The sequence below is a fragment of the Microcebus murinus genome, chromosome 7 (assembly GCF_040939455.1).
Source record: "Microcebus murinus isolate Inina chromosome 7, M.murinus_Inina_mat1.0, whole genome shotgun sequence".
NCBI lineage: Eukaryota > Metazoa > Chordata > Mammalia > Primates > Cheirogaleidae > Microcebus > Microcebus murinus.
In genome coordinates, this window is record NC_134110.1 from 66,998,035 (window position 1) to 67,025,236 (window position 27,202).

Consider the following 27,202-nt stretch of genomic DNA (forward strand, 5'->3'; position numbering starts at 1 on the left):
CTGGAACTCTAGGCCTTGAGCATTCCTTTGACCTCAGCCTCCCAAAGTGTTAGGATTATAGGCATGGCCACTGTGCCCTGCCTTACAATTGATTTTTGTATTTTGTGTCTTGCAACTTCGCTGAACTCAGTGATTAGTTCTAATAGTTTTTGAGTGGCTTTCTTAAGATTTTCTATACATAAGATCATGTCATCTACAAATAGCGATGTTTTTACTTTTTCCTTTCCAATCTGGATGTCTTTTATTTCTTTTTATTATCTAATTTCCCTCACAAGAACCTCCAGAACAATGTTTAATAGAAATGGCAAAAGTGTATATCTTTGTTTTGCTCCTGATCTTAGGGAGAATGCTTTTAGTCTTTCACCATTTAATATGTTAGCTATGGGATTTTCATAGATGCTCTTTAGCAAGTTGAGGATGGTCCATTTGATTCCTAGTGTAAGTGTTTTTATCATGAAAGGTTGTTGAGTTTTGTCAACTGATTTTTCTGAGTCTATTGAGATGATAATTTGGTTTTTCTCCATATTCTATTGAATAGTGTATTACATTGATTATTGCATGTTTAACCAACCTTGCATTCTAGCCAAGGATATGGTCTATCCTCCAGAATGTTCCATGTGCTTAAAAATATTGTGTCTTCTGCTGCTGTTTTGTGGAATGCTATACAAATGTCAGGAGTAGTTGATTTATAGTGGTTCACCTTCTATTTCCTTGTTGCTTTTCTGCCTACTTATGTCCACTATTGAAAGTGTGTTGCTGAAGTTGCCAATTATTATTGAATTGTCTCCCTCTAATCCGGTTTTTGTTTCATGTATCTCCAGACTCTGTTGTCAGTTTCATATTATATTTATAATGTCTTCCAGACTCTTTTATTATCATAAAATATTTCCTTCTTAGTCTTTAATAATAACTTTTGTCTAAATATTTGTCTTATTAGTATAGCCAACTCCAGCTCTGCTTTGGTTATTGTTTGTATAGTATGTATTTTTTTTTATTCTTTTACTTTACCTTTTTGTGTTTTTTAATCTTTTTTTTTTTTTTTTTTGAGACAGAATCTTGCTTTTGTTGCCCAGGCTAGAGTGAGTGCCGTGGCGTCAGCCTAGCTCACAGCAACCTCAAACTCCTGGGCTCAAGCAATCCTCCTGCCTCAGCCTCCTGAGTAGCTGGGACTACAGGCACGCGCCACCATGCCTGGCTAATTTTATATATATATATTAGTTGGCCAATTAATTTCTTTCTATTTTTATAGTAGAGACAGGGTCTCGCTCAGGCTGGTTTTGAACTCCTAACCTTGAGCAATCCGCCTGCCTCGGCCTCCCAGAGTGCTAGGATTACAAGCGTGAACCACCACGCCTGGTGTGTTTTTTAATCTTAAGTATGTCTCTTGTAGATAGCATATAGGTTAGATCATTTTTTACATTCTGCCAATCTCTCTTTTGATTGGCATATTCATTTATGTTTAGTTACTGATAAAGTAGGATTTATGTCTGAGTTTTGCTATTTACATCTTGTATATCTTATATCTTTTTAGTTTCTTTATTTCCATGAGCCTTTTATGTTAAACAGATATTTTCTACTGTGCCATTTTAACTTCTTTATTGTTTGTTTTACTAATTTTTTTCCTTAGTGTTTTTTTTTTAGTGATTGGCCTGGAGACTGTAATTAGTGTTTTTGTTTTTTGAGACAGGGTCTCACTCTGTTGCCTGGGCTAGAATGTGGTGATGTCATCATAACACACTGCAATCTAAAGCTCCTGGGCTCAAGTGATCCTCTTGCCTCAGCCTCCCAAGTAGCTGGGACTGCAGGCACATGCCACCATGCCTGGCTAATTTTTCTAATTTTTTGTAGAGACAGGGTCTCGCTCTTGCTCAGGCTGGTCTCAACTCCTGACCTAGAGTGATCCTCCTGCCTCTGCCTCACAAAGTGCTAGGATTACAGGCATGAGCCACCGTGCCTGACCAGCTTCTTAACTTAAAACAATTTAAATCAAATTAATACCAACTTAAGGCCGGACGTGGTGGCTAAGGCCTGTAATCCTAGCACTCTGGGAGGCCGAGGCGGGCGGATTGCTCGAGGTCAGGAGATCAAAACCAGCCTGAGCAAGAGCGACACCCGTCTCTACTATAAATAGAAAGAAATTAATTGGCCAACTAATATATATAGAAAAATTAGCCGGGCATGGTGGCGCATGCCTGTAGTCCTAGCTAGTCGGGAGGCTGAGGCAGTAGGATTGCTTGAGCCCAAGAGTTTGAGGTTGCTGTGAGCTAGGCTGATGCCATTGCACTCACTCTAGCCTGGGCAACAAAGTGAGACTCTGTCTCAAAAAAAACCAAACACAAAAACCAACTTATTTCCAAAAGTAAACAAAGATTGGTGTAATATAGTTCTGTTTCTTACCCCCTCCTTTATGCTGTTATTGTCATATAAAGGGCATTTTTATTCATCCACACTGAATAGATAGTAATTGCTTTATTCAGCTGTCTTTTAATTCAGATAGAAGAAAAGAGTTATAAACAAAATATATTTGTGCTATCTTTTATATTTACCTTTGTAGTTAGTCTTTATTGGCACTCTTTATTGCTTCACTTGCATTCAGATTACTGTCTAATGTCCTTTCATTTCAATTGGAAGGACTCTCTGTAGTATTTTTTTGTAGTGAAGATCTGCTAGTGACAAATTCTCTTTGTTTTTTTAAATCCAGGAATGTCTTAATTTCTCCCTCATTTTTGAAGGATAATTTTACTGGTTATAGGATTCTTGGTTGATAGTCTTATTCTTTCAACACTTTGAATATATCTTCCTGCCTTCTTGCTTCCATGAACTCTAAAGTGAGAAATCAGTGCTGTTCTTTTTTTTTTTTTTTTTTTTTTTGAGACAGAGTCTCGCTTTGTTGTCCAGGCTAGAGTGAGTGCCGTGGCGTCAGCCTAGCTCACGGCAACCTCAAACTCCTGGGCTAGAGTGATCCTTCTGCCTCAGCCTCCCGAGTAGCTGGGACTACAGGCATGCGCCACTATGCCCGGCTAATTTTATATATATATATCAGTTGGCCAATTAATTTCTTTCTATTTATAGTAGAGACGGGGTCTTGCTCTTGCTCAGGCTGGTTTTGAACTCCTGACCTTGAGCAATCCGCCCGCCTCGGCCTCCCAAGAGCTAGGATTACAGGCGTGAGCCACAGCGCCCGGCCAGTGCTGTTCTTAATGTGAATCCCTTTTATGGGTTGTGTTACCTCACTTTTGGTACTTTTAAGATTCTTTGTTTTGGCTCCTAACAGTTTGATTATGATGTATCTGAGTGTAGATCTCTTTGAGATTAACATACTTAGAGTGTGTTGAGCCTTTTGGAAGTATAAATTAATACTTTTAATTAAATTTGGAAAGTTTTCAACCATTATTTCTTCACACATTCTTTCTGGCTCTTTTCTTCTTCTTCTTTTGGGACTCCTATTATGTATATGTTGCTGATCTTGATGGTATCCTACAGATCTCTGAGGCTACGTCTATGGTCTTCATTCTTTTTTTTTTTTTTTTTTTTCTTAAAGTGGATAATCTCACTTGACTTAACATCAAGTTCACTGATTCTTTTGCCAGCTCCAACTCTGCTGTTGAATTTTCTGGTGAATTTTTCATGTCAGTTATTGAAAGTGTTCCACTCCAGAATTTGTATTTAGTTCTTTTAGATCTAAATAATAATGTTTAGATCTCTACTTTCTTGCAGAATATTGTGTCAATTTTCCTTCCAAACATTTAATTCTTTGATATATTCTTTTTTTTTTTTTTTTTTTGGAGACAGAGTCTCGCTTTGTTGCCCAGATTAGAGTGAGTGCCATGGCGACAGCCTAGCTCACAGCAACCTCAATCTCCTGGGCTCAAGCAATCCTCCTGTCTCAGCCTCCCGAGTAGCTGGGACTACAGGCATGCACTACCATGCCCGGCTAATTTTTTTTTTACATATATATGTTAGTTGGCCGATTAATTTCTTTCTATTTTTTTTTATAGTAGAGACGGGGTCTCCCTCAAGCTGGTTTTGAACTCCTGACCTTGAGCAATCCACCCACCTCGGCCTCCCAGAGTGCTAGGATTACAGGCATGAGCCACCACACCAGCCCTAAGCCTACTTTTAGACTGAATTAGAATTTAAAATCCATTTTATTTTGTTCAAAACTGTTTCTATTCATAATAATGAAAAAGAAAGATAGTATGGGTAAATGAAAATTTTAGATCATTCTAAATATTTTACTTTGTTCATAGCTTTTATATTTCCCCTCAATACTTTTTTTGTTTTTTTTTATCTATTAACATAAAGTTTATCTATGTCAGTAAACTTCAGTGACCTTGATCTTCCTCCACTGGCTCCTCCCACTCCCCCCCTTTTAAATATGCTTAAATTTTTGAAGGAATTTAAAGTTCTTAGCAAAATTGATTGAAAGATACAGAGAATTCCCATATGCCCTTTGCCCCCCACACACAGACTGTCCCACTCTTGACATGTCATACCACAGTGATACATTTGTTATAGTTGATTAACCCACATTGACATTTAATTATTGCCCAAAGTACATAGTTTATATTAGGATTCAAAGACATTTTGATTTCTTCCTTCTCAATCTGTTTTCCTTTTATTTCCCTTGTCTTACTGCGTTATCGAGGACTTTAGGACAATGTTGAAAAAGAATGGCAAAGAGGGAATGTTCTTGCCTTGTCCCTGATCTTAGCAAGAAAGCTTCTGTTTCTCACCATTTGGTGATGTTAGCCATAGGTTTTTTTGTATATGTTCTTTATCAAGTTAAAGAAGTTCCCCTCTCTATTCCTAGTTTGCTGAATTTTTATCATGAATGGGTGTTGGATTTTGTCAGATGCTTTTTCTGCATTTATTAATATGATCATGTGGCTTTTCTTCTTCAGCCCTTTGATGTGATAGATTACATTAATTGATTTTAGATTGTTGAACCAGCCTTGTATACAGGGGATAAGTCCCACTTAGCTCCATTATTAATTGCTGATTAGTAATTGTTTATGTTTTGTTGATGATTTTTGCGTCTGTGTTCATGAGAAATACTGGTCTGTAGTTTTCTTTTCTTGTAATATTTTTTTTCAGCCTTTAGAGGACTGTTTCTTTAAAGAGAACTTTTCATTATCTGTTCATGTTTGTGTACTTTGATTATTTTTAACTTATTTTCTTATTATTTTTTAAATAAAGCATGGGCTAGACCACTTACTAACCTACCCACACCTCTCAACAGAGCAAATAAAACCCTTAAAGACTGAATGTTTATTGGATTTTTCATTAAAATTGTATTCCTAACACAGTATAAATCACTTCTTCAATCTGATGTTTTCTGAAAGGAGCAAGTGTACTTCTGGCACAGCGTCAGTTTGAGTGGGATTTTGTCAAGAATAATTTTCATTCAGCCTTCATTGATATTTGCTTGGTTATAGGACAAATGGTATGAACTCCAAACAAAATTTTAATTCTTTATGCCCATTTTAAAGTACTAAATCCTTCATCCACATTTGTGTGCACACTTTCATTTTGTGAATCTTACTCCCAAGAGACCATATTCATTTTGAGCCATTTAAAACAGGACTGTGTTCTAAAGATTTGAAACTGCCCTTAGATAGGTACATGACTCTCTATCATAAGTGTTCATTCATATGGGACAATATGGATGCTTTTATTAACATGAACCAAGATTTATTTTGCTGGAAGGATTTTCTTGTATTGAACTTTTATCACTCCAAAATTTATTCTATTATGTAGCATACTTTTTAAAAGTAGAAAATAGTTGTTTGCCTTATCTTCACAAGGATAATTTCAGGTTTTGTCAGTTCTTTGTTATAGCAAACATTTTATTAACTCTTTAGCATCAATCAGTATGTTACATGTCCTACAAATGCCAGTGTATTTGCCATTGGATATTTTTGTTGAGAAATCTGAGTGCCAGTAAATTAAATACCTGGGTTTACCTATTTATTTTGTGAGCCTTACTCAAAGAAAACTTATTTAATCTTAGAGCTAAATCCTTCTTAAAACTAGCCATTTCTACTGATGTAAAACCAAAACATTGAAGGGAAGATTGCAGCATTTGGCTTAAATATCTGAATGTTTGGAAGCATCTGTGCAAATTTCTCTGCTCTCAAATTTAATTTGTGTGTGACATTTACAGGGATGTTGTGGAGATGATAGTGGTCTCATGGAAGTAGAGGGAGCTCATCCAACACGGACGATGAGTATTAATGCTGCAGAGTTAAAACAGCTTCTACAAAGCAAAGAAGAAAGTCCAGAAAATTTGTTCCTTGAACTAGAGAAGCTTGTTTTGGTAAAAAAGAAAAACAAAAATAGAGCATTCCTGAGACATATTTTCTTCTCAGTTTGACTAGTACAAGTATTTCGTAGTGGCCTTTTTAAAACTAGGAAATCCTTAGCTGAGTATTTGTACCATTTCAAATAACCCATTGAATTAATAATTTGGAGTGAAGTCTTCCATGCTATTTATGAATCTTAAAAAGTGAATGAAGGCTTTTGGAATTCTCTCTTCTTTGGATGCATGGTGCCCCCTGCTGCTGCTTTTTAGAAATAAAATGACAAGTGTTTGTTTTATTTTTATATGTTTAATGTTAAGTTGATAATTTCTGGATAGAAATTTAATAGCCTTTTCTACTAAAGAGTCAGTAGATTATGGGCATAAATGTTCAAATTTTACCTGCACTTTCTTACTCTGCTTTTTTTGTATCTAGGAACATTCAAAAGATGATGACAACCTGGATTCTTTATTGGACAATGTAATTGGACTTAAGCAGATGCTAGAGTCATCAGGTGATCCTTTACCTCTCAGTGACCAGGATGTAGAACCAGTACTTTCAGCTCCAGAATCTCTCCAAAATCTGTTTAACAATAGGTAAAACAAGCAATGTTTTATGATTGGGTAGATATTGTTTATATAATGGCTAGAGTCTAGAGAGGGTCAGTGAACTCTTTTTTTTTTTCTGTAAAGAGCCAGATGGTAAAAATTCTAGGCTTTGTAGGCCTCTGTTGCATATTCTTCCATAGTTTCTTGATTCTTTCTTTTCTTTTCTTTCTTTCTTTTTTTCTTAATTTACAAACCATGCTTGTTTTGCAGGCTATATAAAAACAGGCCTTGCAAAATGGATTGTCGTTTACTAATCCCTGGTCTACAGGATATATACATACCTCTTAATCTTTGAAGTACTGTAGCCATAGTGATCGTTCAATGTGATAGAATTAGTCTCTGTACTTAGAAAAATTAAATATGAGCAGTTTCTGTACAGGATGGTACAGTGCAATAAACTTGTCTCTGGAAATAAAATAAGAGCTTTGTTTTATTTTACAGGAAGTTCAAAATTTGTCACAGCAGGATTAGTTTCCAAGTTACTGGTTTTTAAGGTTATTCAATTCTCAAATGGCTTTCTTTTTTGAGACAGAGTCTCACTCTGTTGCCCAGGCTAGAGTGAATGCCGTGGTGTCAGCCTAGCTCACAGCAACCTCAAACTCCCGGGCTCAAGCAATCCTACTGCCTAAGCCTCCTGAGCAGCTGGGACTACAGGCATGTGCCACTATGCCTGGCTAATTTTTTCTATTTTGGTAGAAACGGAGTCTCACTCTTGTTCAAGCTGATCTCCAACGATCCGCCCACCTTGGCCTCCCAGAGTGCTAGGATTATAGGCGTGAGCCGCCACACCCAGCCCCAAATAGCTTTTTGAAGGAGTTTTTAAAGTGTTAATTTTAGTAATACTTCAGAGAGTCATATTTTTATTATAATTGTGCCTTCCATAAATTTTACTTGAAAATAAGCTATAATATTTGATTTTGGAATTCTGCTTTTTACCAAATGCTTTTCTTATTCTTAGGACTGCATATGTGCTAGCTGATGTCATGGATGATCAGTTGAAATCTATGTGGTTTACTCCATTTCAGGCGGAAGAGATTGATACAGATCTGGACTTGGTATAAAAGATTTTATTACTAAATATTTAGGAAAACGTTATTGTTGATTTTTTTCTTTATTATTAGCATTATAATAATTTACGTATTATAAGGCTGCTCCACTCTACTTGGGGGCCACTTCAACATTATTTTTATGCCAGTTGCCCTCTTAACAGCATCCAGAACTTTGAGTTTTGGGGTTTTTTCTGAGACAGGGTTTTGCTCTGTTGCCCAAGCTGGAGTGTGGTGTTCTCATCACAGCTCACTGCAACCTCTAACTCCTGGCTCAAGCAATGCTTCTGCCTCAGCTTCCCAAGTGCTAGGGTTATAGGCATGAGCCACCGCGCCCGACCTTTCAGTTTTTTATGCTACTTGTTTTGTTTCTTTCCTAGTCAGTCATCTATATTTTGAGAATATAACACTTAAGGGAAGAATTACATTTTTTCATAAGTTCTCTGAAGCAGTTTGTTTTCTTATATTGGTAGTATATAGATTAGGGAAAAGTATCACACAAAATAACTGTTCATTCTTACATTTGAGTTTAAGGAGAGGAATAATGTGTCTGTTCTCAGTTTGGGAGCTTATAGAAAATATATTTGTTATAGTATAGTATGAATGGGAATTAACATTCTTAAAAATCTTATTCTACCATATATTGGTTCTTTTTTCTATTTTATTTTATTTTATTATTTTTATTTTTTTGAGACAGAGTCTCACTTCGTTGCCCAGGCTAGAGTGAGTGCCATGGCATCAGCCTAGCTCACAGCAACCTCAATCTCCTGGGCTAAAGCGATCCTCCTGCCTCAGCCTCCCGAGTAGCTAGGACTACAGGCATGTGCCACCATGCTCGGCTAATTTTTTGTGTATATATTTTTAGTTGGTCAATTAATTTCTTTCTATTTTTAGTAGAGACGGGGTCTCGCTCTAGCTGAGGCTGGTTTCGAACTCCTGACCTCCAGCAATCCGCCCGCCTCAGCCTCCCAGAGTGCTAGGATTATAGGCGTGAGCCACTACACTGGCCACTTCTTTTTATTTTGAGACAGAGTCTCACTTTGTTGCCCAGGCTAGAGTGAGTGCTGTGGCATCAGCGTAGCTCACAGCAACCTCAAACTCCTGGGCTCAAGCAATCCTACTGCCTCAGCCTCTTGAGTGGCTGGGACTATAGGCATGCACCACCCTGCCCAGCTAATTTTTTTTCTATATGTATTAGTTGGCCAATTAATTTTTTTCTATTTATAGTAGAGACGAGGTCTCACTCTTGCTCAGGCTGGTTTGGAACTCCTGACCTCAAGGCAATCTGCCTGCCTCGGCTTCCCAGAGTGCTAGGATTATAGGTGTGAGCCACTGCGTCTGGCCTGGTTTTTTTCTTTTTTCTTTTAGAACATCTTAAATTTTTAATCCTTTCTTTACAGGTTACCTAAACCACTTTTGATTAAGAAAACTGTAGAAAGTTAGTAACTGCCACAAGCGAACACCAGGCGGTGGCACGTGTCATTTTCCACAGAGTCCTGCTTTGCGGGATGTCTGAATGCACTGCTTGGGGTCTCTGCTCACACTTGCTGGAATCAATCGCGGCAGATTTTAATCCACAGGTCGCTTTTCCCCATATTTCTTTGTAAACTCTTCAGCATTCTTACAGAATTTTTTACAGTCCTTAGAGTATTCTTCAGCTAGGTCAGCCTGGAGTGGGTGCTCGGGCTGGGGGTCGTTCACCAGTGCTATGAGGGACTGGATTACTTGGTCGGTTTTGGTTGCTCGCTTCCAGTTTTCAGCACTAATTACTGGCAGACAGACCTGCCCCTTTTCATCAATGTTCCGGTGATAGATCTTTGTTTTAAACGTGATCTTCAGTGGTTTGAATGGGTACTCTGCTGGAAAATTGATTTCAATTCTGAAGGCCCCCTTATCATATGGAGGGTTGTCAGGAACAATAAGCCCTTGCCAAGTCAATAAATTAGCTTCATCAACCAGGATGTTACGGAAGTTTTTCATTCTACATTTGCGGATTTCTTCAAGCTCCTTCATCAGCCTCCTGCTGGCCGCCATCTTGGATCTGGTGCTGCTGCCTTCCCCCTGGTTCTTTTCTTGATCAAAGAAACATGCTAGTGTTAATCTTATGCAATAAAACTAAAATAATGCTTCAAATTTAAGGTATATTTAGTGGATTGAATTTCTTTTTAGTGTAAATTGTTCAGTGATTCTTTATTCATTTATTTTTGAGACAAAGTCTCACTCTGTTGCTTGGGCTATAGTGCTGTGGAGTCTGCCTAGCTCACAGCAACCTCAAACTCCTGGGCTCAGGCAATCCTTCTGCCTCAGCTTCCTGAGTAGCTAGAACTACAGGCATGCGCCACCATGCCCGGCTAAGTTTTTTGTATATATTATAGTTGGCCAATTAATTTCTATTTATAGTAGAGACAGGGTCTCGCTCTTGCTCAAGCTGGTTTTGAACTCCTGAACTTGAGGGATCCCCACCACCACCCCCCGCCCCGCCTCGGCCTCCCAGAGTGCTAAGATTACAGGCGTGAGCCACCACGCCTGGCCCCGTAATTCTTTAGAACTGTGCTATCCAGTAGAATTTTATGCAGTAATGCAAATGTTTTATAATCTGCCTGTCCAATACAGTAGCCACTAGCCTTAAGTGACTGTTGTGCAATTGAAATGTGGCTGGTATGACTAAAGGACTCAATTTTATTTTGATTTAATCTTTCTTTCTTTGAAATATCCTTTGGACATTTTCATATTTTGATTTAATTTTATTAATAATTAATTTAGATAGGCATACATGGCTAATGACTACCATATTGGGCAGCACAGGTCTAAAATGTTTATTAGAAGTTGTATTTTTTATAACTAAAAGCTGAATGACAACTGTTTTGCAATAATGATTGTAACCTTGGATTAGAGAAGTTTTAGGTCTCTTAAATTTGAATAAAACCTAGGTAAACGGAATTTTGATTTCTCTGTTATGAAACCTGGGTTGGAAACCCATAAATGGATAAAGCTTGTGAGAATCTGTGGCACAGAATTTTTTAATATAATTTATATATTTTTTATAACAGAAATGTTGATTATACAAGGCTGGTAGGCTGTTATTTCCAGATTCTTTTGGAAAAATTATAGAGATACCACAGTGGTAATTTATATATAGAAATACTAGGTTCCATGTTATGCAGCAAAGGTCTCCTAGATTAATAGCCCTGCTTTAAAGAATGCCACACACACAAAAAAGAAAAGGTAGCTCAATTCCTAAGGTTTTGTTTTTTGTTTTTGGGTTTTTTATTGGTGTTTTTGTTTTTTGATAACTATCAAACATGTTGGCTATTGGAAAGATGAGGGAAAGAGGTAGATCTGTAATTTATTTGTTATGAGAGTCAAATAAAGAATTTCTGTATTCAAATGTTACATTAGTAGTTACATTTAAAATATATTTTGTTTCATTTTTATGACTACAGGTAAAGGTTGACTTGATTGAGCTCTCTGAAAAATGCTGTAGTGATTTTGATTTGCACTCAGAATTAGAACGCTCATTTTTGTCAGAACCATCATCTCCAGGAAGAACCAAAACTACTAAAGGATTCAAACTTGGGAAGCACAAGCATGAGACCTTTATAACTTCAAGGTAAAATTTATTCCACTGAAGATCTTGATTGTGATCATATAAGCTTATTTATGTTAACATATTTTAAGATGGACACATGACTATTAAACAGAAAAGGAAATTGACAAATCACTTGAATCATGAATATTGTTTGGATTTGTTTTTTTTTTTTTGAGACAGAATCTCGCTTTGTTGCCCAGGTTAGAGTGAATGCTGTGGCGTCAGCCTAGCTAACAGCAACCTCAAACTCCTGGGCTCAAGCAATCCTGCTGCCTTAGCCTCCTGAGTAGCTGGGACTACAGGCATGTGCCACCATGCCCGGCTAATTTTTTCTATATATATTAGTTGGCCAATTAATTTCTTTCTATTTATAGTAGAGACAGGGTCTCGCTCTTGCTCAGGCTGGTTTGAAACTCCTGACCTTGAGCAATCCACCTGCCTTGGACTCCTAGAGTGCTAGGATTACAGGCGTGAGCCACCGAGCCCGGCCATGGATTTGTTCTTTAAAGATAATAATTTAACCAGGACATACCCAGTACATTTGTTATATTGTTTTTTTTTTTTTTTTTTTTTGAGACAGAGTCTCGCTTTGTTGCCCAGGCTAGAGTGAGTGCCATGGCGTCAGCCTAGCTCACAGCAACCTCAAACTCCTGGGTTCCAGCGATCCTTCTGCCTCAGCCTCCCGAGTAGCTGGGACTACAGGCATGCGCCACCATGCCCAGCTAATTTTTTACATATATATATCAGTTGGCCAATTAATTTCTTTTTATTTATAGTAGAGACGGGGTCTCGCTCTTGCTCAGGCTGGTTTTGAACTCCTGACGTTGAGCAATCCGCCCGCCTCGGCCTCCCAAGAGCTAGGATTACAGGCGTGAGCCACCGCGCCCGGCCTGTTATATTGTTTTTTATAAGATTTTGGAAGGCTTAAATAGGAAGTTATATCTAAATAACTGGGTTATTTAGAAGCATTGTTATTCATAACAATAAAATGTGAATATCATTCTTAGCTGATTTGTTGGACTATGCCAGAAAGTGAGATGGACACTTGCAAAGTTAATAGAATAACAAAAATTTGAAATCTAGTTTGCAGTATTGTAAAGATTGACTATTATAGTTTCGCTGGAAATTTGAAAAAAAGAATTTTTCACGGAGTGTTTTTGTTTTAATAGTGGAAAATCTGAATACATTGAACCTGCCAAACGAGCTCATGTTGTGCCACCACCAAGAGGAAGAGGCAGGGGAGGATTTGGACAGGGTATACGACCTCATGATATTTTTCGTCAGAGAAAACAGAACACAAGTAGACCACCGTCTATGCATGTTGATGACTTTGTTGCGGCTGAGAGTAAAGAAGTAATTCCTCAAGATGGAATACCTCCACCAAAACGACCACTCAAAGTATCACAGAAGATTTCTTCTCGTGGTGGATTTTCAGGCAATCGAGGAGGACGGGGTGCTTTCCACAGTCAGAATAGGTTTTTCACACCACCTGCTTCAAAAGGTAATGACTCATGGGTTAGAATATTGGAATATTACAATATTGAATGAAGGTGATTCAGATGGAAGAGATTCAGATAAAGCATTTTCCTTTTACTACAGTTAAGCTGTCTCTAGACCAATGGTACTATTTGTATGGTACTCAATTGTGTAGAAGAAGAAACCTTTTTTTTTTAAGTTAACCTTTGATAAATTGTCTTTTTAGTGATGAATTTTTTTTTTTTTTTTTTTTTTTTTGAGACAGAGTCTCGCTTTGTTGCCCAGGCTAGAATGAGTGCCATGGCATCAGCCTAGCTCACAGCAACCTCAAACTCCTGGGCTCAAGCGATCCTTCTGCCTCAGCCTCCCAAGTGGCTGGGACTACAGGCATGCGCCACCATGCCCGGCTAATTTTTTCTATATATATTATTTGGCCAATTAATTTCTTTCTATTTATAGTAGAGACGGGGTCTCACTCTTGCTCAGGCTGGTTTCGAACTCCTGACCTTGAGCAATCCGCCCGCCTCTGCCTCCCAAAGTGCTAGGATTACAGGCGTGAGCCACCACACCAGCAACTTCTTTTTTGTTTTGAGACAGTCTCACTCTGTTACTTGGGCTTGAGTGCCATGACATCAGCCTAGTTCATAGCACCATCAAACTCCTGGGCTCAAGCAATCCATTTGCCTCAGCCCCCAAGTAGCTGGGACTATAAGCATGTGCCACCATTCCCGGCTAATTTTGTCTATATATGTTTTTAGTTGTCCGGCTAATTTATTTCTATTTTTAGTAGAGACAGGGTCTCCCTCTTGCTCAGGCTCAAACTCCTGACCTTGAGCAATCCTTCCACCTCAGCCTCCCAGAGTGCTAAGATAATCTGTTTACTTCTCTTTTTTTAAGACAGAGTCTCACTTTGTTGCCCAGGCTAGAGTGAGTGCTGTGGCATTATCTTAGCTCACAACAACCTCAGTCTCTTCGGCTCAGGCGATCCTACTGCCTCAGCCTCCTGAGTGGCTGGGACTACAGGCATGCGCCACCATGCCCAGCTAATTTTTTGTATATATATTTTTATTTGGCCAATTAATTTCTTTCTATTTATAGTAGAGATGGGGTCTCACTCAAGCTGGTTTGGAACTCCTGACCTCGAGCAATCCGCCCACCTCGGCCTCCCAGAGTGCTAGGATTATAGGCGTGAGCCACCATGCCTGGCCAGTCTGCTTCTTAATGTTATATTTAATCTGTTTTAAATTGTTTCAAGATTTGAGAAACTGATTATATATTTATAATATATATATTTATAGATATTATACTTTACTAGTGATTGATGTCATGTTTTCATATCTGCTTTGATATATGAAAACATCTGTCATGTTTTCATATTTCATATCTGAGTTAGGAGGGTGGGCATAAAAGAGAACAGGAGTTTACATTAATAGTGAACACTTAGGTGTATCAGGGACTATGATAAGCACTTTCCATATAATACCCTGACATCCTCACGAGGTAGGTTCTCTTAGTACCCCCATTTTGCAGAAGAGAAAATTATGAGCGAGCTGACCAGTACACATAAATATAAGTGGTAGAACTAGTAATTGAACCTTGGCAGTCTGGCTTTAGAGCCTCTGCTCTTAACCACTGTGTGATGTTGCCCACAATGTAGTAATGTAGTATATTCAGTTTATAAAATTTCAGTTTCTCTTCCATGACTTTTTTTTTTTTCTAGAGACAGTCTTATTCAGTCACCCACGCTGGAGTGCAGTGATACAGTAATAGCTTACTGCAGCCTCAAACTCCTGAGCTTAAGCAATCCTCCCACCACCTCAGCCTCCCGGGCAACTAAGACTATAGGCACCTGCCACCATGCCTGGCTAATTTTTTAATTTATTCATAGAGACTGCGGTCTTGCTATGTTGCTAGGCAGGTCTCAAACTCCTGGTCTTACTTAAGCCATGGATCTTTCTGCCTTGGCTTCCCAAAGAGCTGGGATTATAGGCATGAGCCAACGTGTCTGGCCCTATGACTTTGTAAAGATAAAGAAAAGCCTGTCAAATATTTGTCAATCCAAGTGAAATTGCGAAAAAATAGGTTTTGATAGTGTTGTTTGTGTTTAGGAAACTACAGTCGTCGGGAAGGAACAAGAGGCTCCAGTTGGAGTGCTCAGAATACTCCTCGAGGAAATTACAATGAAAGTCGAGGAGGCCAGAGCAATTTTAACAGGGGTCCTCTTCCACCATTACGACCACTTAGTTCTACAGGTATGTATCCTTATTACTTGATGTTGCTGAGAGAAGGGAAATGAATTCCTTCTTTTCAAATTGTTGAGTATCATATACAATTGAACCCTATGCATTTCCCCAAAAACTTAACTGCTAATAGCCTACTGTTGACTGAAAGCCTTACTGACAATCTAAACAGTCAATTAACACATATTATATACTGTATTCTTTCAATAAAGTGAACTAGAGAAAAGAATGTTATTAAAATCATAAGGAAGAGGAAATATATTTACTGTTCATTAAGTGGAAGTAGATCATCATAAAGGTCATCACACTGAGTAGGTGGAGGAGGAGGAAGAGGAGGGGTTGGTCTTGCTGTCTTGGGTGGCAGAGGTAGAAGAAAACCCACATATAAGTGGACCTACACAGTTCAAACCTGTATTCAGGGGTCAATTGTACTCTCATTCTGGGAGAGAATATTTTGCAATGTAAGCTTAAAATGGTAAAAGTTTATATCCTTGAATAATGTCCAATATATATCTTCAATAAAAATAATCAGAATTTGAGATTCTGAACTGTTTGTATAATCTGAATAGTTTCATGGTGATGTGCTCTATTTGTATATTTCTTTTTTTTTTTTTTTTTTTTGAGACAGAGTCTCACTTTGTTGCCCAGGCTAGAGTGAATGCCGTGGCGTCAGCCTAGCTCACAGCAACCTCAAACTCCTGGGCTCGAGTGATCCTTCTGCCTCAGCCTCCCGGGTAGCTGGGACTACAGGCATGCGCCACCATGCCCGGCTAATTTTTTATATATATATATCAGTTGGCCAATTAATTTCTTTCTATTTATAGTAGAGACGGGGTCTCGCTCTTGCTCAGGCTGGTTTTGAACTCCTGACCTTGAGCAATCCGCCCGCCTCGGCCTCCCAAGAGCTAGGATTACAGGCGTGAGCCACAGCGCCTGGCCTATTTGTATATTTCAATAATGAAATACAATCCTTAAGGTACCTTTTTGACCACAGTATATTTTAATAACAGATATCTTTATTCACATAGTATATTCTTTTTTTGTTTATAGTATTGTCTTTGGTATATAAGCACATAACCTCATTTTTATAAAACATTACTATATCAAGTCCAGAATTTTGCTCATCACAAGTAGTTCTTAGTTTCAAATGTACATTTTTTATAAATAACAGTTTACTTTGGGATATAATTCTCACATATCATACACTTTATCTGTTTAAAGTATATAATTCAGTAATCTTTAGTACATTTGCAGATGTAAGTTTTACTCACATATGTAAATTTTAAAAGAGTAGTTCTTGGTTTGAGCTCAGTGTCATAGATTAATATTTAAACAGTGGGAAAGGAAAGGACGTTGGAACTAAAAACTATATTCTTTCTTTTATAGGCTACCGTCCAAGTCCTCGGGACCGTGCTTCTAGAGGTCGTGGGGGACTCGGACCTTCCTGGGCTAGTGCAAATAGCGGCAGTGGAGGTTCAAGAGGAAAATTTGTTAGTGGAGGCAGTGGTAGAGGTCGTCATGTGCGTTCTTTTACACGGTAAAAAATGTTTCTAGGAACGTCCTAAGTGTATATGAACATTTCCTGAGGACAATAAAAATAAAATAAGACATTGAAGGACCAATTTAGACTTAGCAGTTATCTGGAGACATCTGAGAGAATATTTTTATCTGAAGAAAGCAGATTTTGTTTAATACCTAATGAGATTTCAATAAAAATCCAAACTTTTTATGTATGTTTGTATATATTTTTCCCCTTTTTGTATGACTATTTATTTAGAAAATTTCTAGGTAGAAAGAGAAAAAAAAATGATCTGTTTTGTATTTTTCTTGCCTAAAACACAGATGTTCCCAAACTTTCTCACCTCTTGACACCCTTTAGTGTCTCAGTAATTTTTTCACAGCATACCTAGGCCAAAAGAAATATGTAACACTTCTTTTCATTAAGCAGTTAGGCCCAACAACTTAATAAGAATTTTATGTCCTCAGTACTAGTAATTATAGACACTGCAGAATGTCTTAAACCTTGAAATCAGTATCATTTTCTCTTCCACTCTGCTTCTTGCACAGTACTTTTTAATAAACTGCTGAAAACCCAGTTTTACAAAGATATGCTGACATAGAAAGGAATATAATATAATGTTGAAAATGTAAACTACCTCGAACTAGTAGTTTATATGATGTCCAACAGGTGTTGCTATGTTTTCCTCAAAAGTTTAAGATATCCAGTAACATACATGTTGATTTACTAAGGTGCCTGGGTACACGATTTGAGAACCATGGTTGTACCAAAAGAAACAAACTACTCCTCTCCTTTATGTTAGAAAGCAATATGAAATACTTTGTGTTTCAGCTTTGGACCCACTGATACCATTTTATTATGCAATTATTTGAGCCTGAAATGAGTCATATCCTAATACTATTATTTTGGGAATCAGAAGCATCTAATAAAAAATGGACTTTATATATAGAAGTAAAGCTTATAACTTTGAGAAAGTAGCCATATTTTCCCCCCAAGGTATGTCTTAACACACTGAACCTATATAACTGGCATAAAATATAGAGTTCTCTTAAACGAAAAAGGAGTTGTATGAGTCTTATTCCATACTTTTATTCACTCTTTGTTTTGGGGAACTATTTGTGAGTAAATAGATGTTTTCTGATCATTAGGAAAACACCTTAAAGAAAAGCTCAGCTCTAAAGATTCTCATGATTAAGTGAAAGGTAATGCAAAATTTTTCATAACTAATGGCCTCAAAAAACCCAAGTAGGCCAGGCACAGTAGCTCATGCCTGTAATCCTAGCACTCTGGGAGGTCGAGGTGGGTGGATAGCTCAAGGTCAGGAGTTCGAAACCAGCCTGAGCAAGAGCGAGACCCCGTCTCTACTAAAAAAAAAAAAAATTTATTGGCCAATTAAAAAAAATATATAGAAAAAAATTAGCCGGGCATGGTGGCACATGCCTGTAGTCCCAGCTACTCAGGAGGCTGAGGCAGAAGGATTGCTTGAGCCCAGGAGCTTGAGGTTGCTGTGAGCAAGGCTGACGCCAGGGCACTCTAGCCCAGGCAACAGAGTGAGAATCTGTCTCAAAAAACAAAAAAACCCACAAAAACCTAAGTACCTTAAGTCTGCTCAAGCTGCTATAACAAAATACCATAGACTGGGTAGTTTATTTCATTTTATTTTTTTTTAAATTTTTTTGAGACACAGTCTCACTTTGTTGCCCAGGCTAGAATGAGTGCCATGGTGTTGGCCTAGCTCATAGCAACCTCAAACTCCTGGACTCAAGCAATCCTGCTGTCTCAGCCTCCCGAGTGGCTGGGACTACAGGCATACGCCACCATGCCCTGCTAATTTTTTTCTATATATATTAGTTGGCCAATTAATTTCTTTTTATTTATAGTAGAGACAGGGTCTCGCTCTTGCTCAGGCTGGTTTCGAACTCCTGACCTTGAGTGATCCTCCCGCCTTGGCCTCCCAGAGTGCTAGGATCACAGGCACGAGCCACCGCGCCCGGCCTAGACTGGGTAGTTCAAACAACATAAATTGGCCAGGCATGGTGGCTCACACCTGTAATCCTAGCACTCTGGGAGGCCAAGGTGGTAGACAGATTGCTTGAGGTCAGGAGTTTGAAACCAGCTTGAGCAAGGGGGAGACCCCATCTCTACTATAAATAGAAAGAAATTAATTGGCCAACTAATATATATATATATAAAAAATTAGCAGGGCATGGTGGCGGATGCCTGTAGTCCCAGCCACTCAGGAGGCTGAGGCAGTAGGATTGCTTGAGCCCAGGAGTTTGAGGTTGCTGTGAACTAGGCTGATGCCATGGGACTCACTCTAGCCTGTGCAACAAAGCAAGACTCTATCTCCAAAAGAAAACAACATAAATTTATTTCTTACAGTTCTGAGACTTGGAAATCTGAGATCAGGCTGCCAGCATGGTTGGGTTCTGGGGAAGGTCCTGTTCCTCTTCTTGCTGTGTGTTCATGTAGTCTCTCCTTGGTGCATGCTTGAGGAGAGAGTTTTTGTGTCTTCTTGTAAAGGCACTAATCCCATCCTGACCTCATGACCTAATGAAAACCAAATTACCTTCCAAATGCCTCACTTCTTAATACCATTACATTAGGGCTTCAATATATGAATTTGGGGGAACACATATTCAGGATAACCCCGAGATAACCTAAACTTCCTTTAGTACTTAATACTGAATCCTAATTGGTTCATCTTCCCTAAAGACATTTCGTACATTAGGTAGAATTTGAAATTTGCCCCTAGTGTCTGATATAAATACATGTAAAAATAGTTAATGTTTCTTCAGTAACTATGTTTTCTAAATAAGGATATGACTATATATAAATACATATTTTCTTGGGTTTTTTTAGCATTAAACTGAATATAATCTTTGAGAAATATTGGAGAGCTTTTTCGGCTATTTCAGTTTCCAGTAAATTTAGGCAATTGAAGCTAATAAATTGTTAGAATAGAAGCAAAATAATGTCAGGCAAATTGAAATGCCTTGAGTAACTAAAAAGTCTTAGAAAAAATGAGAAGAGAAGGAATCTTTTTTTTTTTTGAGACAGAGTCTCACTTTGTTGCCCAGGCTAGAGTGAGTGCCTTGGCATCAGCCTAGCTCATAGCAACCTCAAACTCCTGGGCTCAAGCGATCCTACTGCCTCAGCCTCCCGACTAGCTGGAACTACAAGCATATGCCACCATGCCAGGCTAATATTTTGTATGTATATTTTTAGTTGGTCAATTAATTTCTTTCTATTTTTAGTAGACTGGGTCTAGCTCAGGCTGGTTTTGAACTCCCTACCTCGAGCAATCTGCCCTCCTCGGCCTCCCAGAATGCTAGGATTACAGGTGTGAGCTACCATGCCCAGCCAAGAGAAGGAATCTTAACATAGTTACCAGCCTTGTACTCACATATCACTTATTCTTTATAACAGTCCAGTTAAGAAGGTATTATCCTAATTTTACAGATCAAGAAACCTGAGAAGCTTGACTCAAGCATGGTAGAAACAGGATTTAAAATAAGGTTGGAGCCAGGCACTGTGGCACACACTTGTAGTCCCAGCTACTTAGAGGTTGCAAGATCCCTTGAGCCCAGGAGTTTGAGGCCAGCCTAGGCACCATAGCAAGACCTCTGTCTCTTACTAATAATAATGATAAAATCTGGTTAGTTATTTCCTATTCCTTAACTTTCTTTTTTATCTTGGATAGGTAAAAAGTTACTTTTTAGGTTAATATATATAGAAAAAAAGCCCAGCATGGTGGCGCATGCCTGTAGTCCCAGCTACTCGGGAGGCTGAGGCAGAAGGATTGCTTGAGCCCAGGAGTTTGAGGTTTCTGTGAGCTAGGCTGACGCGTTAAATGTGTGAGAGATCTAGCCCAGGTTAAATGTGTGAGAGATCAGAATTCGTTATTTATCATATGGAAATTCAGTTCCAGAGACCTAACATTGTGTTTTAGTTATTTCAGAAGTGAGCCTCACATAAGACATTTCAAGGAATGTTTTGAGTGATAATCAGAAATTAAAAATGCAGCATATGTTTGAGAACAAAGTTTAAACTGTGGCAGTTTATAGAATGATTTATTTCCTAAGAATAAGAAGAAAATACTGTGAAATATTGCTGTGTTTTATTTACAAATGACATTGCTGATAGTAGGCCAGGTGCAGTGGCTCATGCTGGGCCTGTAATCCCAGTGCTTTGGGAGGCCAAGGTGGGAGGATTGCTTGAGGCCAGAAGTTCAAGGTTACAGTGAGCACCACTGTACTCCAGTCTGGGTGACAGAGCCAGACTTTCTTTTGGGAAAAAAAAATAGTTTTGATGAAAAAATTATATATGTGATTTTTATTTTTAAATTCATAAGAGATTAGGACGTAAAGAGCAAGATCTTATAAGGGTCATATAAATTTATAATCTAGAGAAAGGGTTGCAAACTCAAGTACTAGCAGTGGCTGGAAAGTAACAGAAGAGGACCTGGTGGAGAATAGATTGAAAACTGAAGAAGAGTTCACAGTTGACACTTTGACTTCAGTACAAGGGAGAAAACCAAGAGAGTTGGGGCTGATGGCACTGAGGAGTGCCTGCAGTGTTAAAGGAAACTACTCTTTGCCTTCAACTGATTGACCTTGGAAAACTGATGCATCTTCTGATATTTAATAAATTTTTGTAGCTGGCCACAGTGACTCATACTTGTAATCCCAGCACTTTAGAAGTCCAAGAAGGGAGGATCCCTTGAGGTCAAGAGTTTGAGACCCAGCCTCAGCAACATAGTGAGACCCCATCTCTATAAAAAATACAAAAGAAATTAGCAAGGTGTAGATACACACCTGTTGTCCCAGCTCCTCAGGAGGCTGAGGCAGGAGGATTGCTTAAGCCCAGAAGTTCCAGCTTATAGTGAGCTATGATTGTTCCTCTGCATTCTAGCCTAGGCCTCAGAGCAAGACCCTGCCTCTTAACACACACACACACACACACACACACACACACACACACACACACAGTTTTTATTTTATTCTATTTAAATTTTTATTTGTGGCAAAAAAAGAAACATAAAATTTACCATCTTAAATAAGCCATGCACAGAAAGACAAATCTCAGATGTTCTCATTTGTATGTAGGAGCTAAATATTAGAAACAATTCATCTCATGGAGACAGAGTAGAATGATGGTTACCAGAGGGTGAGAAGGGAATTGGGGAGCAGGAGATAAAATGGGGATGGTTAATGGGTACAAAAATAGATAGCATGAACAATATTTGATAGCACAACAAAATGACTGTAATCAATAAAAGGTAAGGTATACTTTAAAATAAAAGAGTGAGCCGGGCGCGGTGGCTCACGCCTGTAATCCTAGCTCTTGGGAGGCTGAGGCGGGCGGATTGCTCAAGGTCAGGAGTTCAAAACCAGCCTGAGCAAGAGTGAGACCCCGTCTCTACTATAAATACAAAGAAATTAATTGGCCAACTGATATATATATATAAAAAATTAGCCGGGCATGGTGGCGCATGCCTGTAGTCCCAGCTACTTGGGAGGCTGAGGCAGAAGGATCGCTCGAGCCCAGGAGTTTGAGGTTGCTGTGAGCTAGGCTGACGCCACGGCACTCACTCTAGCCTGGGCAACAAAGCGAGACTCTGTCTCAAAAAAAAAATAAATAAATAAAATAAAATAAAAGAGTGGGCCGGGCCTGGTGGCTCACACCTGTAATCTTAGCACTCTGGGAGGCCAAGGCAGGCAGATTGCTCGAGGTCAGGATTTCGAAACCAACCTGAGCAAGAGCGAGACCCTGTCTCCACTATAAATAGAAAGAAATTAATTGGCCAACTAATATATGTAGAAAAAATTAGCTAGGCATGGTGGCGCATGCCTGTAATCCCAGCTACTCGGGGGGCTGAGGCAGTAGGATTGCTTGAGCCCAGGAGTTTGAGGTTGCTGTGAGCTAGGCTGATGCCACGGCACTCACTCTAGCCTGGGCAACAAAGTGAGACTCTATCTCAAAAAAAAAAAAGAAAGACTACCTTTAGGCTGGATGTGGTGGCCCACCCGTGTAATCCAAGCACTCTGAGAGGCTGAGACAGGAAGATCACCTGAGCTTGGGAGTTTGAGACTAGCCTGAGCAAAAGTAAGACCCCATCTCTCCCAAAAAGAAAGGAAAAAAAAACCCAGCTGGGTGATGTGGCGAGTGCCTGAAGTTCCAGCCACCGGGGAGGCTGAGGCAGAATTGATTGATGTACTTAGCCCAGATGTTGAAGGTTACAGTGGGCTACAAGGACACCATTGCACTCTACCTAGGGAGAGGAGTGAGACTTTGTGTCAACAAAAAACCAAACAATGCAACTGAATACTCCTTTTCACAGCCCCCCACTCATTAAAAAAAAAAAGACCCTACTCTTAATTCTTTTGGGTATATACCCATAAGTGGAATTGCTGAATTATATGGTAATTTTATTATTTTCAATTTTTGAGGAATCATCATATTTCTTTTTTTTTTTTTTTTTTTTATTTTTTTATTTTTTTTTTTTTTTGGTTTTCCATATCTTGGCTATTGTGATCATCATATTTCTTTCCACAGCGGCTACATCATTATACATTCCCATCAGTAGTGCACTGGGGTTTCAATTTCTCCCCATCTTTGCCAACACTTGTTAATTGCTGGTTTTTTGTTTGTTTTTTTTTTTGCATATAAATCTTAGAATAAGCTTTTTTTTTTTTAAATAATAGCCATCCTAATGGACATGTGTCTGCCTTTTAAAGAGAAGCTAGAAATATGGATTATTGTGTACTCAATTTTCAAATATGTAATTAAGTCAAAATATAAAAAACATTTTGTGAGCAGAACAAAAATATATGTAGGGTGAAACATTGGCAGAGGGTTCCAGCCTGAAGAATTTTATAGCATGTTTTTTAGAAATCAGAATGGGATTGCTATAAAAACTTATTTTCATTTGTGAAACTGAAATTTACCAAATGTCTCATTTGTGATGGGACATGATGCAGTAAAGAAATAGTTTGGGGCCAAAAGCCTGGATTTGAGAGCCAGCTCTACCACTTATTAGCTGTGCAAGTTTAAATCACTCTTCTAATCCTAAATCTGTCTGCTCTGCCTACCTCAATAGCAAATTAACTAAGGTATGTACTTGAATTTTTTGACATGTAGAGCACTATCATTTTAAATTAGAAAAAAAATATTTTTTTTTACTGCCTAGAAAAAATATATTTAATATGCTGTTAAAGGAGAAAAACCCAAACTCTGTAAAATAAAGAGGTTTACTCTGAGCCAAGTGTGTATGATTGTGGCCTACATGTTTTCAAGAGGTTCTGAGAAAACCAGGTTAATCAGGTAGCCAGGTTACAATTTGGTTTTATACATCCATGGAAACAGGAATTATAGGTAAGATCATAAATCAAACTGGGCACAGTGTCTTATGCCTGTAATCCTAGCATTTTGGAAGGTCAAGGAGGGAGGATTGCTTGGGTCAGGAATTTAAGACTAGCCTTAGCAAGAGCAAGACTCTATCTCTGCTAAAATTGAAAAAATTAACTGGGTGTCATGGCATGTGCCTATAGCCGCACAGCTACTCAAGAGGCTGAGGCAGGAAGATCACCTGAGCCTAGGACTTTGCAGTTGCAGTGAGCTATGATGATGCCACTGCATTCTAGCTGGGCTACAGAGCAAGACCCTGTCTCAGAAAAGAAAAACAATTATAAGTCAATATATGGAAGGTATACATTGGTTTGGTCCAAATAGGCAGACATGGAATGGGGGGGAGGCGCTTACAAGTTATAGGTGGGTTTAAAGATTCTTTGATTTGTAATTGGTTAAAGAAATGAAGCTTTGTCTAAAGACTTGGAATGTTTTAAGTCATTTGTTAATCAGAGACAAGCTACCAGATATTTACCAAAACTCAAATGATCTGTTAAATTGATGGGGTACAGGTGTACCAAATTATTAACAAGCCTAAGGCCATGCAATCAGATACTAAATCATTAACAGGACTTAGTCTTGTTTAAAACATTTTCCAACTATTCTATTTTAGGGCTGCTACCTCTAAGGTTCATTTACATAACAAGAACACCTTTGCAAGGTGGCTCTAATGGTGCAATGGATAGCTCATTGGACTTCTAGAGGCTTGAGGTATTCAAAGACCACCTTTGCTAGCTGCTTCTTCCTTTCTCCCTCTCATAACATGTCTGGCCACTAAAACCTGTTTTGCTTGACTCTGAGCTTCCTTTTTTTTTTTTTTTAGGCTTAAATCAATAATTTATTGTTACTAGGGCTCACAGTTTATTGGGTCAAAAATACAGAAAAATCACAGCAGAGAAGCCTTGACTCTGCTCTACAGTATCTGAGACCTCAGCTGGGATTATTTGAGTGCTGGAGCCTGAACAGCTGAGTGCTATTTGGCATCTCTCTCTCTTTCTCTATATAGTCAGGCCTCTGTATCCTCAAGGGATTAGTTCTAGGACCCCTTTGGGTACCAAAATCAGAGGATGCTCAGTTCTTTATATAAAATGGTCCAAGCCCCCATTCTTTATATACTTCTGTACCTCATTGAGGGAGTTGAGCCTTCTGAAGGCTCCCATGTATACACATTAAATAAATTTGTATGCCCTTTCGTTGTATTAATCAATCTGCCTCATGCCAGAGATTTCTCAGTGAACCTTTAGGGGCCAAGGGTTTATTCCCTACAGTAGTATGCTTTGGCCAGTGTAGGACTCAGGGACAGTGTAGGGGGTTGGTGGTGAAGGTATTCTTTCTATTTTCAGGTCTTATTTGTTATGCCAAGCCTTAGGGAGTAATAACTTTTTAAAAAAATATGAGTGGCATTTTCAAATTTGGTAGACTTTTATCAGCATTCACAACCAAAATGAGTCACTGAGGCAGGTATCTCAATCAATAGAGGTTTATTAAGCCAGATTTAGGGTGTGTCCAGATAAAACATGAGCCACAGATGCATCTGTGATTGTTTTTCCAAAGAAGTTTTCAGTAGTATTAATTTATTTATTCTCCACAGCAGTGTACCCCTCCCCTTAGTATTTATACATTTCCTTAAGAAAGGGGGGAATGTAGGAAGCAGGGTAGGTAGGCAGGAAGGGAAATGGTTACATTCTTGTGAGACTTTAGTGAATGTCCAGGAAATCTACATTTTATATAAGGTAAGTGAAGAGAAAAAGGGAGTAAAGGAAGAATAAATTATGCAGCTGTTTTGGGGTAGGTGGAGGAATGATTGATCTTATCTGTGTTCTGCACTTAGAAAGATAAGCTGGTAATCAACATTTCAGTCGGGAATCAAAGAGACTTTAGTTTTAGGAGCTAGACTTAGACTACAGACAGACCTGAAGTTATGGTTGTCATGTCCTTGTTTATGGGAGGCTAGCAAACAAAGAATTTCCGTATGATGATCTGTAGGTGCAGTCCTTCATAGATGGCCAAGGCCTTTTACCTTTCCATGGGGTTCTGGCTAATGCATAATGTTAGTAACAGCTATTCATTTGGGAGAGGGTGTTGCATGACTCAGCCTCAGGCTTGACCTTCCCTTTTGCATAAGGAGTTTGGGGGAGCTTGTCCTGAGATCTCTGTTTTTCTTTATAAGCTTATACTTTGGTTTTAAGACAACTCGGAATACCATCGAATTTATGGAAAATTTATCAAGCCTGTATTCAAATGCCATCATTATAACTGTAGAGCAATAGCAAAGTGGGTCAAAGCTTTCACTCTGGACCCTGATGTTAAAAGGGAAGCTATCGCCAGAAAGAGAAAGCTCCTTCAAGCAAACGATGTATGCTTACCTAATATATGGTCCTGCTTTTATAAGTAAAACTGGAAGTTGTGTGCAAGATGCCTGAGTTTTAACACAGAATAGAGCTAGCTATTCATTTTTGTAGCACCAAAGGGTTTTTTTAAAAAGATAAAGACAGCAATTAATTCAGTTGCAGTTGAAAGGAAGCATTAGCTATTTACCTAGCATTTATTGAGTGCCCTTTCTGTTCCTGATACTGCAACACGTAGTTTATATAAGTTATCTTTTATCCTCATAGTATAGTAACTTACTATTTTTTTTTTTCGAGACAGAGTCTCGCTTTGTTGCCCAGGCTAGAGTGAGTGCCATGGCATCAGCCTAGCTCACAGCAACCTCAAACTCCTGGGCTCAAGCAATCCTACTGCCTCAGCCTCCTGAGTAGCTGGGACTACAGGCATGTGCCACCATGCCCGGCTGAATTTTTTCCGTATATATTAGTTGGCCTATTAATTTCTTTCTATTTATAGTAGAGACGGGGTCTCGCTCTTGCTCAGGTTGGTTTCGAACTCCTGAACTCAAACGATCCGCCCGGCTCGGCCTCCCAGAGAGCTAGGATGACAGGCGTGAGCCACCACGCCCGGCCAGTAACTTACTATTGAGTCCAGAGTCTGGCTGATTCTGAACAACTTAAAATT

General features: G+C 38.8%; 1 protein-coding gene and 1 pseudogene across 2 annotated transcripts in view; one reads left to right on the plus strand and one right to left on the minus strand.

Moving 5' to 3' along the window:
- The window catches only part of VIRMA (vir like m6A methyltransferase associated), a 72,323-nt gene extending 55,329 nt beyond the window's left edge, over nucleotides 1–16,994 (plus strand). Inside the window, exons 18-24 of one of the 2 annotated variants that reach the window (XM_012772850.3) lie at nucleotides 6,167–6,319; nucleotides 6,738–6,898; nucleotides 7,869–7,965; nucleotides 11,400–11,566; nucleotides 12,715–13,046; nucleotides 15,130–15,273; nucleotides 16,648–16,994. In XM_012772850.3, the coding sequence (XP_012628304.1) occupies nucleotides 6,167–6,319; nucleotides 6,738–6,898; nucleotides 7,869–7,965; nucleotides 11,400–11,566; nucleotides 12,715–13,046; nucleotides 15,130–15,273; nucleotides 16,648–16,802 (1,209 nt within the window). In that variant the 3' untranslated portion in view covers nucleotides 16,803–16,994. The remainder of the gene's footprint in view (nucleotides 1–6,166; nucleotides 6,320–6,737; nucleotides 6,899–7,868; nucleotides 7,966–11,399; nucleotides 11,567–12,714; nucleotides 13,047–15,129; nucleotides 15,274–16,647) is intronic. The other variant, XM_076005155.1, reaches the window with a different exon arrangement.
- Nucleotides 9,526–10,010, minus strand: LOC105875666 (ubiquitin-conjugating enzyme E2 L3 pseudogene; annotated as a pseudogene).
- Nucleotides 16,995–27,202: the final 10,208 nt, after the last annotated feature.